Here is a 14,729-nt window from a genome sequence, read left to right as displayed (position 1 = left end):
TTTGGTCAAGATTAGCTTTTTGCTCTGCAGTAAAAGTCTGCCTGGATTTGCTGAGGCAATGAGAACTTCCTAGTCACCTCTGCAGAGATGCATTGCCATCTCTAAAGCCTTTAAAAGCTAAATTCTACAAAAATTCTCCAGAAATAAGGATGCTCTGCTCCCCCATGGCACTAACATATCAAGCAACAATGACATCATGAAGCTGTGGAAGGAAAGATATGGTGCATATGTGTTATTTGTTTTTCAGATTTCTGAGTTGTATTTGGAAATTATGTTAGAAGAGTATGTTCAAGGAAAATTAACTTCTTGGAATCCATTTCTAAATGCTTCACCAAAAGCTGTCTCTGACTTTAACCCAAACTCCTTCTAGAAGCAGTCTATGAAAATTCAATATATAATCTTCCTCACAGGACCCTCCTGTGCTTACTCTGTGAATAAATCAATCCTGTGAAACAAAGAACACTACTTTGTGTGAAGTATCCTTATCCACTAAAGATATCAGGGAGGATACAAGTAATGCTATAGAGAATTACAGTAAAATATTAGCGTCAAAGACAGAGAGTGGGTCTTGACAATACAACAGACTTCTACAAACCCCACCTTCGCTGAACAATTCAAACATCAGATCTGCACAGACTGTGATGCACCTTTTGTTCATGACCACTGCAAACCTAAAACCACATTTAAAAAAAAAAAAAAAAAGGGAAAGGAAAAAAAGTAGTCAAATACCTTTTCCAATACTCTTCTGCAAGCTACTAAAGTTGACATGCCATTGCTCATTCACCTTGTCTTACCCAAATACATGTGCGAGGGAAAACAAACGGATTGCATCACGTCTTAAAAATGGAAAGAAAACTCTGAGCTTTCAGGTACTCTGACCACTTGCTTACAAACCCCCAACAAGGGTAAGCCACTTGTCACAGGCACCTAGGCCACAACTGGGAACTACACCTCAAGGGTGTAAGTAAATTATGGGTTAACTGCTCTGTTGTTACAGTCAAAGTGGGATTTCTGCTGGATTGCAACTAATTCCTTCAGTCCTAAGGCTTCCCCTGTGACTGACCAGCAGAGCCACAGTAACATGCATTTCCATTGCTCATGCCCACCACTCAGGGAATCAGAAGACCCACTGCCACAGAAACAGAGCCATGATTTCTTAAAGGCAGGAGGGAGCTACTATATGTTCCATCCTGTCCCCTCCACAAGAGTACACTCTCAGAAATCTTTTACAGAAAATAGCGTGGGATGAGGGCCAATATCCTCTCTAACCAGAGAAAGCTGAAACAGCTAGTATTTTCCTGGATTTTTGGTCTCCTTCACAACCCATCTTGAAGGCCAACTTTGAAATTCCAGGTGCCGAACACTCAAACTACAGTGGGCACTTTCTGTGAAGTAAATTACATATGAGTTTTTCATCATATTTGGGGTCAAATCATCTTTTTTTAGTCACCGTTGAAAGGATCTAGTAACTTTTTTATTCCTATAAGCATTAAAGCTTACTCTACTATTATAGCTCTCAAGTAGAACACCCTCAGCAAAATTTAAACACACTTATAAAGCAGCAGTTTACACCTAAAATCACCTCATAAATAATAAAAGCCAAATTGTAATATGACTTACTACAAGTGTAATACAGCCACACAGTATCTGTAAATAGTTTAATCTTTGTACAGATGTTCCACAGCATGTGCAAGAGACTGTCCATTTACAGAGGATGAAGCACTAAGGACAAAATTTGGTGGGCTCATCCTGGAGAGGTAGAATTTTTCTCGTTAATACATTGCAATCTGGGCATGAAGTTTCTGAATTAAGGCACTTTATTACAGAAGAGTCTGGAGACTCAAGACAGGGTGCGTTTTTTGTTTGTTTGGGTTTCTTAGGTAGCAAAGTAAATAAAAGGCAAAATAATTTTAAAATGGAAATAAAGCTACAGTTCCAGGCATGTATACCCACTGGATTGAAAAACTTAAGATGTTAAAAAAGCTGGGACAGACAGGAATAAGTGTAGCATTAAATTTGTAGTTCTCAGACATCTACACAATTTGGACACACACTGCAGTAAATCCTGATGTTTGAAGCCCTACTCCCTAAAACTATTTTTATGGATTATCCAGGACTCAAGCAAATGAAATATAGTACTTTTCTTTTAAGTAGCCATGAATCTTCATTGCCTCCTTTACAAGATGTATAGGAAAAGCCAGGAAATCAGATACTAAATCAACCCCACCTAACATCATGTCTGACAGTATCTCATGAGCCAGAAGAATGTGCAAAAACACGTCAAGTTTCCTTCTGGTTGCTAATCAGACATAAGCTTTGGATTTGGGGATTAATCCTAACAATCAATTTTTTAAATGGTATTAATTTATACAGATATTTAGAAAAATCTGTACTCATTAAAAAAGGAATTGGACAGATGATAATCTTGTTCAATTCTCAGTCTCGACAACTTCCTGTAGCAGATGAGCTTCACAGTCTAATTACATAATGCATGGAAAGGATATCCTTTTAATAGCTACAGATTTCCTAACTTTTGGCCTCATTCACTGCTGCCCCCCCTGCCCTTCCTCCCCATTTCTTCCATCACAAGGACAGGCAGGACTGAAGCTCTAGGTGTGCTGTTTCCAGACCATTCATACCTTACTGTAACGCCTGCTCATTCACTTCTGAAGGTAAAATAGCTCAGCCTTTTCACAAGCAAGTTTTTCCATGCCCTTATGCACTCGGGTCACCTCTTGCTAAAGAGTTCAAATAGTCTGAGACAGCATCTCTAAGCAAATAAAGATTATAAAAATAACCAATGAGGTTGCACCGCTGACTTACATAAAAGTATTGTAATTTTTTTTTAATTAGTTAACCCAAGCAGACTAGAAAGCAGCTCATTGAAACACATAAGGCACGTTTGCCAGAGGTCTTGAGAAGCCTGTACAGATGTCCAAGTTAATTCAGAATTTTCTAAGGTAAGCATGCGCATAAAGGTAACAGTCTCCTATTCTATTACAAATAGTACATGCAAAGCAATATGATTTAATCATGCTGCCTATTCATTCACAAAACAAAACCAACCACTTTCAAACTGCAAAAATAATCCATTTTCTGCCAAGAGTCTAGTCTTACAGGGTGCTCCTCAGGATCAAGACCTACGATTTATGTGGCAGTTAAATACCACTAAAAAAAGTTTCACATACCTAAGTAATGAAAACAGATCATTTACTTGTAGAAGACAAGCTACATTTCACATAACACAGCTGTCGCTATCAGCAATGAGGGATTAAAAACTACTATTGCTAAGAGATTCGAAACCCTATTTGCAAAGAGAGGTAAAATACTGCCATCTTGTATGGGAAGGGTTAAAAAAAAGCACAATGCTGACTTAACTCCTTTACAGTTTCAAGAGGAAGAGAGGACCAAAACAAATACATATGAGCTTGAGCATCATAAAGATCTCTTAGGCTCTTTTGTGACCCTGCTAGCCTAAGGGAAAAGAAACGGTCAGTCATTCAGGACGGTCCAGCTAATAGTTTTCCCTGCAAAAATGATTCCAACTACTCTGCCATCATTTTCTGCTGCAGCTTCCACAGAGACAGGAAACTGCAAAGTACAGACTTCATGCTGAGCCAGACATCCAAATGCCTCCTGCCCTGCTACTCCCACACAGCCTACTGCTTAGGCCCGCGAGCCCCTCCCGTCTACATTTAAATCTGTGAGGGGCAACACCACAAATGGCATGTGGCCAACATCATCATAAAGGTCTGAAAAACTGTTAGGATTTATACTACTAGTATGCCTGTAATCCTAACACAATTCACTTATTCAAAGTAAATGCTAAAGTTAACCAGATAGCAGAATTTTTAAGTCACCATTTCAGTAGTTTGTGATAGATTGTAATCCGGAAGGGGAGCACCAAGAAAGAGTCACAGTCTTGCCTTTGAAATTACCTAGAGAAACACCATGGTCTGAAGAAGCATTGTTACAGGCTTGCCTTGTTCTCACCTTCTTCTCCAAGGAGGAGAATGGAGTAAGTGGACCCCAGGTCTGACCCAGTAACATCCCTTCTGCATTGATGTAAACCCCTGGGGTAAGTCAGACTCTGGGAATGGGCTTTGACATTTGCACTCTAACACTGCATCCCTTTGCCCTGCAGTTAACACCAGACAACCTTGCTCCGCTGAGGCCATCCCCGCACCCGCCTCGATTTTGAAGCGGCTGGGAGGCAATTCAAGGCAGAGCAGTCCTCAACTGCAGCCACTGGTCATTTTTTATAGGTGACCACAGAGGACTATGGCACATACAGACAAGTCCCGTGAAGCAACTGACAGATACTAACTTGCTTGTTGGTCACAATACCAAAACCAAGCTTTTATTTGGAGAGAGAATCCAGGTACTTGAGTTATGCTAGACATGGTTGAGGAAGTGGAAAAAAGCCTATGTATTTACATGCAATTTAACTGAGAAAGCCAGGCTTCCTGGCATGGAAGAAAAATTAATGTATGAAGACCACGAGCAAAAATATTCCCAAACAGCTATTTAGAGATTTGACCTTTTAGATTTTCTGCATCAGTAACTCAAGAAACAGCCTGCTGCCTGGCAAGCAGAGGTGAATGAAAGGAGAGCAATGCCAACTTGTTAAAGAGAGCCCTTGCTAAAGGGATGCTGTCAGCCTGAAATTTTAAATTTCCATCTAAGAGATATTAGACAACTATTACTACAAAAACTTGTGGAATTACAACATGATTTTTGGAAGGGTGTGTGGTGGGGTCTCTTTCCAGTCTTTGCTTTACAACCTTGTCACCACTTGGTGCATAAATAATCCATTTCAATGCTCTGCTGACAACAACATTTCATGTAATACACTCTCCAGCATATGCTTTTCAAGGGTTTGGAAGGAGTGCTTGCTTCTAGCAGAAGGAAAGGAAAAACTAGAAGGATAGCCAAGAGTCTTATGTGCAAGCAGTAGAGACTACTACTGTCACCTTCCCTTCCATTCCTTTTCTTAGAGGAATTTTTTTTTTTTTTTTTGAGGGTTCTTTTAAATATTGTACTTGGGACACTCCTCCAGAAGAGGACATACTCTAAGGTTTGAGATTTCTTTTTTTTTTTTTTTTCTTCTTTTTTTCTAGGAGGGGGATCTTAAATGAAAGATGACAAAAAGATGCCAGTATTACTGGAAGGATGATGTTATGACATACACTTTTTTAATTCCAAGAGTATATTCCAGATTTTGTTCTTCAAAGTTTTGTATTTTGAAGCACTAAAGGGCTCAAGATTTTCCCTTGGAACAGACAGAAGCAGTGAAGATCTCAAGAGAAGGAACTGAAAATACTGCTCATTTTAATTCCTAGAAGTTATGTAAACAGAACACTTGTATGCTGTAATACATGGACAACATCTTCATTATTGTTTATAATGGACATATGCACATAAAGACAGCATGGAGCAAAGGCAAAGAAAACTGTAATAGGACAATCCCCTAAGAGGAAGAGATACAAGAAGAAAGCTGGATGGCTGGGCAGAAAGAAAGGACTGGTAAGGGACAAGCACTAAAGTGTATTTGAAACAGCAACAAGTCTGGCAGTTTATGCGTTTCAGTTCCCATTTGCCCAGCTTGGCTAGTAACAAAGCTACTGCCTAGGCAAACATCAGCAACAATTACAAGACCTCAGTAGCCATAAACTGTTTTAAGATTAAAATCTTACAGAACCATAATCCTCAGACCAACATTTTAAAGGTAAAAAGCATAGTAGGCTTTTCTTAACCTTGGTGGCTGTAAATTAAACATTATATAGCTAGTTCTGGCCCATTTTGCTTTTATTGAAACACTCATGCAAGATTTTCTTTTAGAAATGAAGCACTGAGTTTTCTCCAATTAACTTGTGATAAAAAATTAAGCTTCCAAAGAAAGGACATGTTCTGTAACATTTTACCTTGTTCTTACCAAACCAAACTTATCTAGTTAGCAGCATTTAGAAAAGAAACATGAAGTATGTTTGCTGAATAGCTTCTGCTGTATGAGCACAATCTATGTAGTTTACACAACCTATCACAGTAGTATCCAAGCAGGTAAAAAGCTGCTGATATATTTTACAAAATTTCTTCTGGGACATAACTCTCAGCTTTAAATTCTAGAGAAGCAAAGTGGGTTTTATCAGTCTTTTTTTAGTAAACTCTGGCATCAACAGTCATACCAGCATGTTGAAAGACTTATTTGGAGGGAATGTGATAACAAGTAAGGGGAATTAGCTACAAGAAACATTTCTCCCATTCACAGTTATTATCTGACTTCAGCCCTTAAGAAAGCAAGTTTCAAATCTGGAGAAGGCAGTCAACAAATCCTCCCCAAAATCACCTACCAATGGAATGGCTGATAGGATGGATTTGAGCACTGGATTGTACATAAATGCCAATTTATTCAATCGGTCAATACAGACCCAGTGACAGTGGTGATAGGTGTTGAGGTCCTAAACAGGTGGGGATAGCAGAGTAAAAAAGCTTTGTTGAAGATAAAAGCCAAGAGTGAGAAAGTGGTAGAAGATGAGTAAGCACTATTCATACATATCCTGTCCACTTAAGTGTCCCACTGTTTTATCCTAAAGCAGAAAGAATGTATCCTTCCCATACATAGACATGAACCACTTCTTTCTGTGGCATGCTCTCAGATCGTAAGACCATCCCAGCTTTTTCAGTTTCAAAATGAGACAAAATTTCAGGGGAAGAAAGAACTACATGTTACTGTCTGCAAATGCCATAAGTCATTTTGGGACATCAAACACCAGAGCTCCTATAATAGTCACGCAGTGGGGAAAACACAGTTTCACGGAGAATTTGACAGGTGACAAAAGGACTCACTGGCACTAGTTCAAAGCTCACAATTTCAAGGCTTAGAAACATGAAAAACTACATGACAAAAAACTACCAGCGACCAATCTTTAACCTTGGTTCTTACCTCAGCAGGTTTCTTTTGTTCATTTGCTGGTGTTTTTGACTTGCTCCTGTATTTAGAACAAGAAGAAAAGGAAGTGGAAGGACCTGTTAAAAAAAAAAAAAAAAAAAAAGAAAGAAAAAGAAAAGAGGACCATTATGGCTCGTTTCAATTCATTTAATTTTTCAGCATAACACAAGGCACTCCAATCTCTTGAATTATCATAATTTTTTTACACGATGTGGGCAAAAAACTCTTAGGCAGTCTGTAGGCTTGATTACAGCTCTTCCTGTTCCACTCTTTGTAAAACCACAGCACACTGAGTTTATGGGTACATTCCACTCTGCCCAATACAAGCATGAGTAAACAGAAACAAGCAGGCAGACCACTTTCCTTCATTTCCTTTCTAACAAAGTGGAAGGAGGAATAAAACCAAGGACAGAGTTTGCAAGTGCTAAAATACCCAAAAAAGCAGTGATACTAAAGCATGCTGGTGAGAGATGCAAAAAATTATAGTGTGATGTCTAGACGTTTCCGGGCAAAATGTTACTTCAGTATAGGATACACTGATGACTTGAAATGAAAATCACAATGTATCACTGTGTATAGAGTTATTAGGCACAGGTTTATAAGAAACAAACAAACCCCTTCCATATCATGGGAAGATGCAAGCTCAGGCAGATCTGTGCCAAGGAACATTTAAAATATAACTTTACTAAATTGTATAACAGACCAAGGTGGAACAGATCAAGAACCAGTATAAGATAACATAACAATCAATACACTTGTTATAGCTCTATCTTATATATAACTCTTAACATATCTAATGCTCAAAAAGCTTGCCACCTCCAGCAATTGTAAAAGTCGAGGCTCTGCACAACAAGAGACAACAGGACTTAAAAAAAAAAAAAAAGGCAGCAAATTAGGAACCTGGACAGTAAAATTTCCCTTGAATTACAGATTTCTTTTTCCCAGCTCTGAAAGGGAAAGACATACAAGTTGCTCTTCAAATTCTAAGTAGACTCAAAACTCCCCCCAGGTTTACAGGATCCTTCACCTCACTTTGCTCCTGTAACAGGATTCAGAACACCAAAGACCACAGAACGCAAGAAGAAATCAAGCAAGAAACATTTTTTTTTAATTATAAGAGGTGAAACAGTTTGCCCTCAAACCACAGAAGGAAACCACAAGGGGGTGATAGACCAAAGAAAAACTAGTAGGTATTACTTACTCTCATTGTCTGAACTGTCACTGGTGCTTAGATGCCTGTGGCGTTTCATCCTGACGCATCCTAAAGAGAAAAAAAAAAGTTGATGGCAACCATTCTACCAGAAAATCACTGGCTGCTGGCTGATGCCAAGCTCTTTGCACTAAAGGCAAAGCTCCTCTGAAGAGCTTTCAGGCACAGAAATAATCCCAGTTCAGCCACTACGTTTTATTTCTGCAAGCAACTGTTAGACCACAGTATTATTTATGAAACTGAGCACCCTCAAAACCAGTATCCCTCTGCTGGGCAGAGCTTGCTTTAAATTTTGCAGAAAGGAGAGCAACCCGCCAGCTGATTCCCGGCAGGGCGTGAGCGGTGCTCTGCTCTCGGAGGAGACTCAATGTCCCATCTGTTCAGCCAGAGGAAGAGTTGCCATGGTGGCAGTCGCTAGCTGAGAGACGGGTGGAGGCCAGGAAATAAGGTGGATGCACAGCAAGGCAAGGATTGAGAAGTATAACTCACTTTAAAAAAGGCAAAAAAACCCCCAGAGGCATCCATGCAAAACAAGAGGCAGATTTTAAACAGGGACAATCACAGAAAATGGTGACTGATGCCATTTAATTTAAATCATCTGATCACCACTTAGTACACAAGAAATGTGGTTTTCAGAAGTTTGAGATGTGATCAAGGGTATCACTGAGAAATACTTCCATGGCACTGCACCAGTTCCATTAAAAAAAAAAGTATTGAGCTTTTTGAAATTGATTTTTTAACATATAACACATACAGAGAATGGGAAGAAGAAAATTCTGCACCTCTACTTAATAAAAGAAAGATCAAAAAAGTGATCGGCTGTATCTCTAAACAAGTGCCCACAGAAATCCATATACATTTTTATAAATACTGCCATTCTATAATATTCAATGTTACTTTCGTTAACTAAGAACCAATAACCCCAATATCCGTTTACAATTAATAGATGAAAATCACCTCTATCTTTCTAATGGGTTGAATGAGCAAATCATTAGAGAAAAGTAAAAAATGATTCTGCAAAAATAGATGACAACTTTTTTTTTTTTTTTTTTAAGCAGAAGATAGGCACAAGTAGGTTACAGACAGCTGAACCTGAAATGCCTGCAGTATTAGAAGTGCTAGCCTGGCCACACCTGAAATGTAAGCAGCTTCATTTCTTAAACAAAACCACATACCGTTAAAAAAAGCAACACAGTTGAATAGACCATTTGATAAACCCTCCACATTAGTTACTGTACAACAGGTCTTGAGCTTATCCAAAGACCATGGGATAAACAAGATTTCCAGATAAGAGAAGCCTGCCCAAAGGCTTTGAAGAGATTGCAATTGAATTGTTTGCAGCACAAGTGTTTAATTTAGTGGAAATTTTCAGCAGCCTTTATATTTAGGGGAGTGAGTTTACTGAATCTAAATGCAATGATCACTCAAAGTTTAAAACAATCCTTTTGATTTATCTGTTATAAAAAGACATTGACCACACTCCTGCAAGTTGAAAAAGGAAGTGATGCCTGCAGTTTTCAAGCAGGTAGACACAGAACTTCTGAGTCAGATATTTAACCTGGGGGGAGGACAGATGGACACAGTGGTCAACAGGATGGGACATCAAAAGGTGTCATTTGTATCACTTAAGCAAGCTATAAACTCCCATTACATAACAATTAATTTCACATTAATTCACCTTCTCACAGCTCAAGCAAACTTGGGGACGCAAGGCAGCCGCACAGTATACAAAGACCAATGTTCAACAGAAAAGCAAAATCAAAAGCAAAATACCCAAAACACTGCAGGACTTCACTTCCAGCTAGCAATATCAGGTGGCTTGTGCAGGCACCACTTAGATGAAGAAACTTCTATGAATCTCTTAGGCAAAAGCTGTTTGACAGGTAGAAGGCACTTGGGCCAAAGGGCTTCTCTTCGTGCATGTTTTGGGGGCACCAGGCTTGAAGTTAACTGCTGGGTAGTGGGGGAAGGACTAGAAGACTACTTTCACCTTGCCAACTCATTAAGTTTAAAGGCATTGACTTTAATGAAGAGCAAATAAAACAGTACTACCTATTTTGAGAGCTTGTACTCCAGCAGCCAAACCCAGCACCCCGGAGCATACAACCCTCCCTAAAAAGCAGCAGGTTCTGCCCGTGGCAACACCTTCTCTGCCTGGCAGTCTTCAATTCCAAACAGTCCTGGCTTACAGACCATCAGGCACGTTACAAGAACTTGGGAGACGATGAAAAGACGCATCTAGGTGTGCCGAGCAGTATTCCTCGCTTCCATTTCTTAGCAAGAAATGCAAGTGCCTGCTGCTTGCTTTTTTTATGTTCAGATGAATTTTTGAGCAGTTGTTAAAAGGTGCTGAAAGCTTATGGCAGGCAATTCTCATCTCTTATAGTCTATATAAACACGCAGCAATAAAAACCTTTTCACTCCGTACTAAAGACAGCTATCTGCAGTGCACAACATGAACATTCAATTAATGTAGGGTCAAACACTAGGTTGAGACAGACAACTGCAGGAGGGAACACCCAGGAAGCCTAGATTTCTGCTTGGACAACTGGGAAAGCAGAGAGGAGATGGCTACTTCAAAGACAACTTACACAGAAACAGCAAGCGTAACAAGAACTTCCACGCCGAAAGCACACCCCTGCCAACAACTGCATAGGAGAAAAAAACCCAACAAACTGAAACTAAAAAATAAAAAAAAATAATAAAAAAAATTAAATAGTTGTATTTGAGAAGTGAATTTGTAGCAGCTCAGGCAAGAGATTTACACCTCCATCATAGCAGACAAACAGAAAAAGCAGGAACTCAGGGTAAAAGCCCTGAATAGTAACAACACTGGATTCCTGCCTGATTTTTTTGCAGCAATATTAACCACAACAGTGAATAAGAGCCCATAAAGCTACAACAAATCACAGGTGTGCTGTGCTAAGACACATTATTGAAGTGACCAACATGCTACAAGTTCACTGTATGTCCCTACATGATGCAGAAGTAACAGCCTCAGCATCATTCAACAGGACCACCTCTGCAGGGGGCTTCACTTTTGTTTTTAATAGGGGACTCCTTTGCTGTACCCTTGCATACACTAGGACTGCCACAAAACTTCCAGCTCACTTCCACCCCAAAGCAGGAGGGCTCATCAGAAAGGCTCACTAATGATGTTTCTGCTCCCTAGCCATTACAGAGGGATCCCAAAGTAACACTAATTTCCTGCTAAAACTCCCATCTCACTCCTTCACCTGCCTTTGCAGAATGTGGAAGAATCGGCAGCTGCTCAGTTCAGAAAGACAGGAGATGCAAAGCCAGACCCTGCAACATGGAAACCAATGTCAACCTTTCCCAGCTTCAGTCTAATTCCCCCCAAAGCAGTCTGGCACCCTCCAGTTTGTCCCTCAGCTTCAGACAATACTGCTAGCCAGGCGATACAATCCAGAGCAAGGCTGCAAGCAGCCCTGTGCCTCAATTCCTGCTTCTTCCATCACATTTATGTTTTATCACTTGCAAAGCACCGTGAAGAAGTTAAAATAAAATAAATACACACACATATATCCCTAAAAGTGCTAAATGTAGAAAGAATGGGCAATCCATGCACATCAAAAACACAAACAAAACAAGCAGAACCAAAATTGCCACAGAAATGGGTACAATCTCTTATATTACCTAGTTTTGCCCCTTTTCTAACTTCGCCTCTGAAAACTATGGTGACAACAAAGCCTAGAATAAAGGAGCACAATTAATTTTTTTCAAAGTGTGCATCAAGACTTACTGAAAAAGTGAGAAATAAATTCATGAGAATGCCAGTGCCCTTCTCCTACCTCAGAGTATCAGTATAATGAGTGGCATGTGGCAAGACCAAAAGAGAATCAAGTAAATAGTATTATTTTTACACACAAAATGAAAAATTCAGTAAATTTTTTATAATACATAAGAAATACTTTTTTCCACAGACTTGTTCAAAAAGAAATTTAGAAAACAGTCTCAAATAGATGCTACTTAGAAAGAAAAAAAGAGGTAAGAAAAGATGAGCCGTCATTAGGAGCATGATGGAAACGCCATACAGCGAGCAGCTAAAACCATCAGCCTCCTTCCACTCCCTTTATCTTCATCCAGGCATTTTGCAAATGTGCACGTTGAACTTTGTTTTAATTTTGATAACTTAGTTTTAACAGTTTAGAAAAGTTTAAACTTTCTAGCAGTCCCAATGTACAAGCGAAGAAAAACAAGGAGTGTAAAGCAACTCAACAGTGAAGTGTTGTCGCAGAGTGAAAGAAGAAAGTGGCTCCGCCTCCCCAAAAAGCCCCAAGAAAACCCTCATTTCCCAGTCACTGAGTAACGATTCTCACTCCCTTAAAAGGTAAGTAGGGGTGCTTTGGCTGTGGATTCAAAATCTGCTCAAGCCTTATGGTCAAGCACAGATTACCTTAAAAATGGTCATTAAAAATAAGAACATAACATCCCTTGATCTAAAGCAGGTTTTGCCTCCCCCCCCTGCCAAATCCACAGAAGGACTAATAGCTGATCAATCACTTGTATGACAAGATATCTAAATTCCAAAGATGCTCACCGTCAGGGATCTTTTAAATGAAAATTAAAATACAGGAGTGACATTAAGAAATCACCATGTCAGAAGCAAAAACATACTCAACTCTCCAGGCAATTATTGCAATGGAGCATTTTCTGGCATCATTTTTAGTATCAATTACCAGAGCAGTTCCTAAACTTGAAGCATATTGCACACCTGTCGCAATTCTGACTTGTCAGGTCATGGCTGCGTGCATATCCCTGATCTGCTCACAACAGCTTAAGACAAAAAACACAACTTAAAAAAAAAGAGAAATCGGCCTCATTCCCTGCCATCACCTAAACACCGAACGCAGATCAAGATGCTCTGAACCCTTCGGGTGTACAACCAAAAATAACCCCAGGAAATGCACTCTCCTCAGCCACTGGCAGCAACGTCAGGCTGACAGCATTTCCCCAGCTTCCCGATCACTGCTGCCCATATTGGGAATTTTGCCCTGGAGCCAAAACCAATGCTGGATCCAGCACATCACTGTGCTTTCAATGAAAGACAGGAAAATGCCACCCTGCACTCACCTGGCTGAAATTAAACATGGATTCCAAGCTATGAGTAATCCACATATCAGCCAGCACATGCAAGAATCTGACTGAAAGGGTAACACTGGTATTTCCAAAAATCTAGGGGGGATGTTTTGTAATTAATGATTTCTAAATCATGTTTGCTCCTTTTTGGTTATTCACAAATATCTGCACTGCTGAAGAGAACAAGAAACAGCCACTTGCCTCTACCACCATTCTCTCCTCTCCCCGAGGAAAAAAAAAAAAAAAATCAATGTGGCACTGACTTACGGCACTTCCCATTTCTGAAAAGCTAGTTACCGTGCATTACTCAAAAAAATCAGTCAAGCAGCATATGTAAACAGCAGACGGTTAACAAAATTTCAGAGCCTTATTCAAAGCAAAAACCCATTTCAAATACCTGCAGATACAACAGCAATAAACATTTTTCCCTTTTCAGTTTGTGTCAGAGTAAACAAATAAATTTACCAAATAAACTATTAAGTTTATCCTCTTGTTCTGACACATTCCTCAGCATAGTTCATCACTAACAGAGTTAGCAGAAAGAAGGATAAGGTATCTCAGAGTCTGAATTCGCACAGCATATTAGACAAGACATCAGTGACAAGCGTACAAAATGAATCCTTAAATCCAGCCAAGATTTCTGAACAAAACAGTATCTCCAAGGAGTAGCAGTCCTTCCTTCCTGGCTTCGGTTTGTTGCAGAGAAAGGTTAAACATATCCACACGCTCCTCAGTACCTGTTAAGACCTATACAGAAGGAAAAGGCAACCAAGAAATTCAAGGAACTGTAACACAAACATATCCTAGACCTGTGAAATTTTATTTCTTCACATTTTAAAATAGACTGACAAAAATGGAATTGGCCACAGCACTAAGGAAACTTTCAAGTGGGACAAAAAATAACCTACTTTCTTTATCTTATTAAAAAGAAAAACAGCAGCTATGTATGAAAACCAAATGACAAGCTACATGCAAATCTTAGATTAAAATTCTGTACTTACGTTTTTACAATATGGCTTGTCTACAAAAAAAAAAAAAAAAAAAAAAAAAAGCAGAGGCAGTAGGTAGAAATTTCCAAGTCTCCAAAATGTGGTTTATGTAACTGTTAAATTTAGATTAGGAAGCAAATTATCTTGAAAGGTCTCCAGGAAATGTAGTACAGTAAAACCATTTAAATAGGTCAAATTTCACAGTCAACTGCCAGGGAAATTACGAAATATGAGTAGAGTTAATACAACCTTTCAAATAACTAGAGGAAGAGAGATCACTTGTGTTTGGGTTTTTTATTATTATTTTTAATATCCTATCCAATCTCACAAAAAGGCTATATAAACTGGAAAAAACACCCACATGAAACTTGGGTTAGCAATATTTGCTGCACTGAAAAGGTTTGAAAGGTTAAACAATTCACAGAAAAGGAAGTTCAGCAAAAGAAGTAACATTGCTTCTTTATTTCATTCTAACCAGAAA

General features: G+C 39.2%; 1 protein-coding gene across 4 annotated transcripts in view; it reads right to left on the bottom strand.

The window, feature by feature from the left end:
• The window catches only part of JADE3 (jade family PHD finger 3), a 67,386-nt gene that overhangs the window by 25,387 nt on the left and 27,270 nt on the right, over positions 1-14,729 (bottom strand). For all 4 annotated transcript variants that reach the window (XM_075057280.1, XM_075057281.1, XM_075057283.1 and 1 more), the window contains 2 exons: positions 8,151-8,210; positions 6,944-7,026 (listed from right to left, as the gene is read on the bottom strand). In XM_075057280.1, the coding sequence (XP_074913381.1) occupies positions 6,944-7,026; positions 8,151-8,199 (132 nt within the window). In that variant the 5' untranslated portion in view covers positions 8,200-8,210. The remainder of the gene's footprint in view (positions 1-6,943; positions 7,027-8,150; positions 8,211-14,729) is intronic.

This window comes from Buteo buteo, chromosome 25, assembly GCF_964188355.1.
Source record: "Buteo buteo chromosome 25, bButBut1.hap1.1, whole genome shotgun sequence".
Classification (NCBI taxonomy): domain Eukaryota; kingdom Metazoa; phylum Chordata; class Aves; order Accipitriformes; family Accipitridae; genus Buteo; species Buteo buteo.
This window is presented reverse-complemented; position numbering and strand designations above follow the sequence as displayed.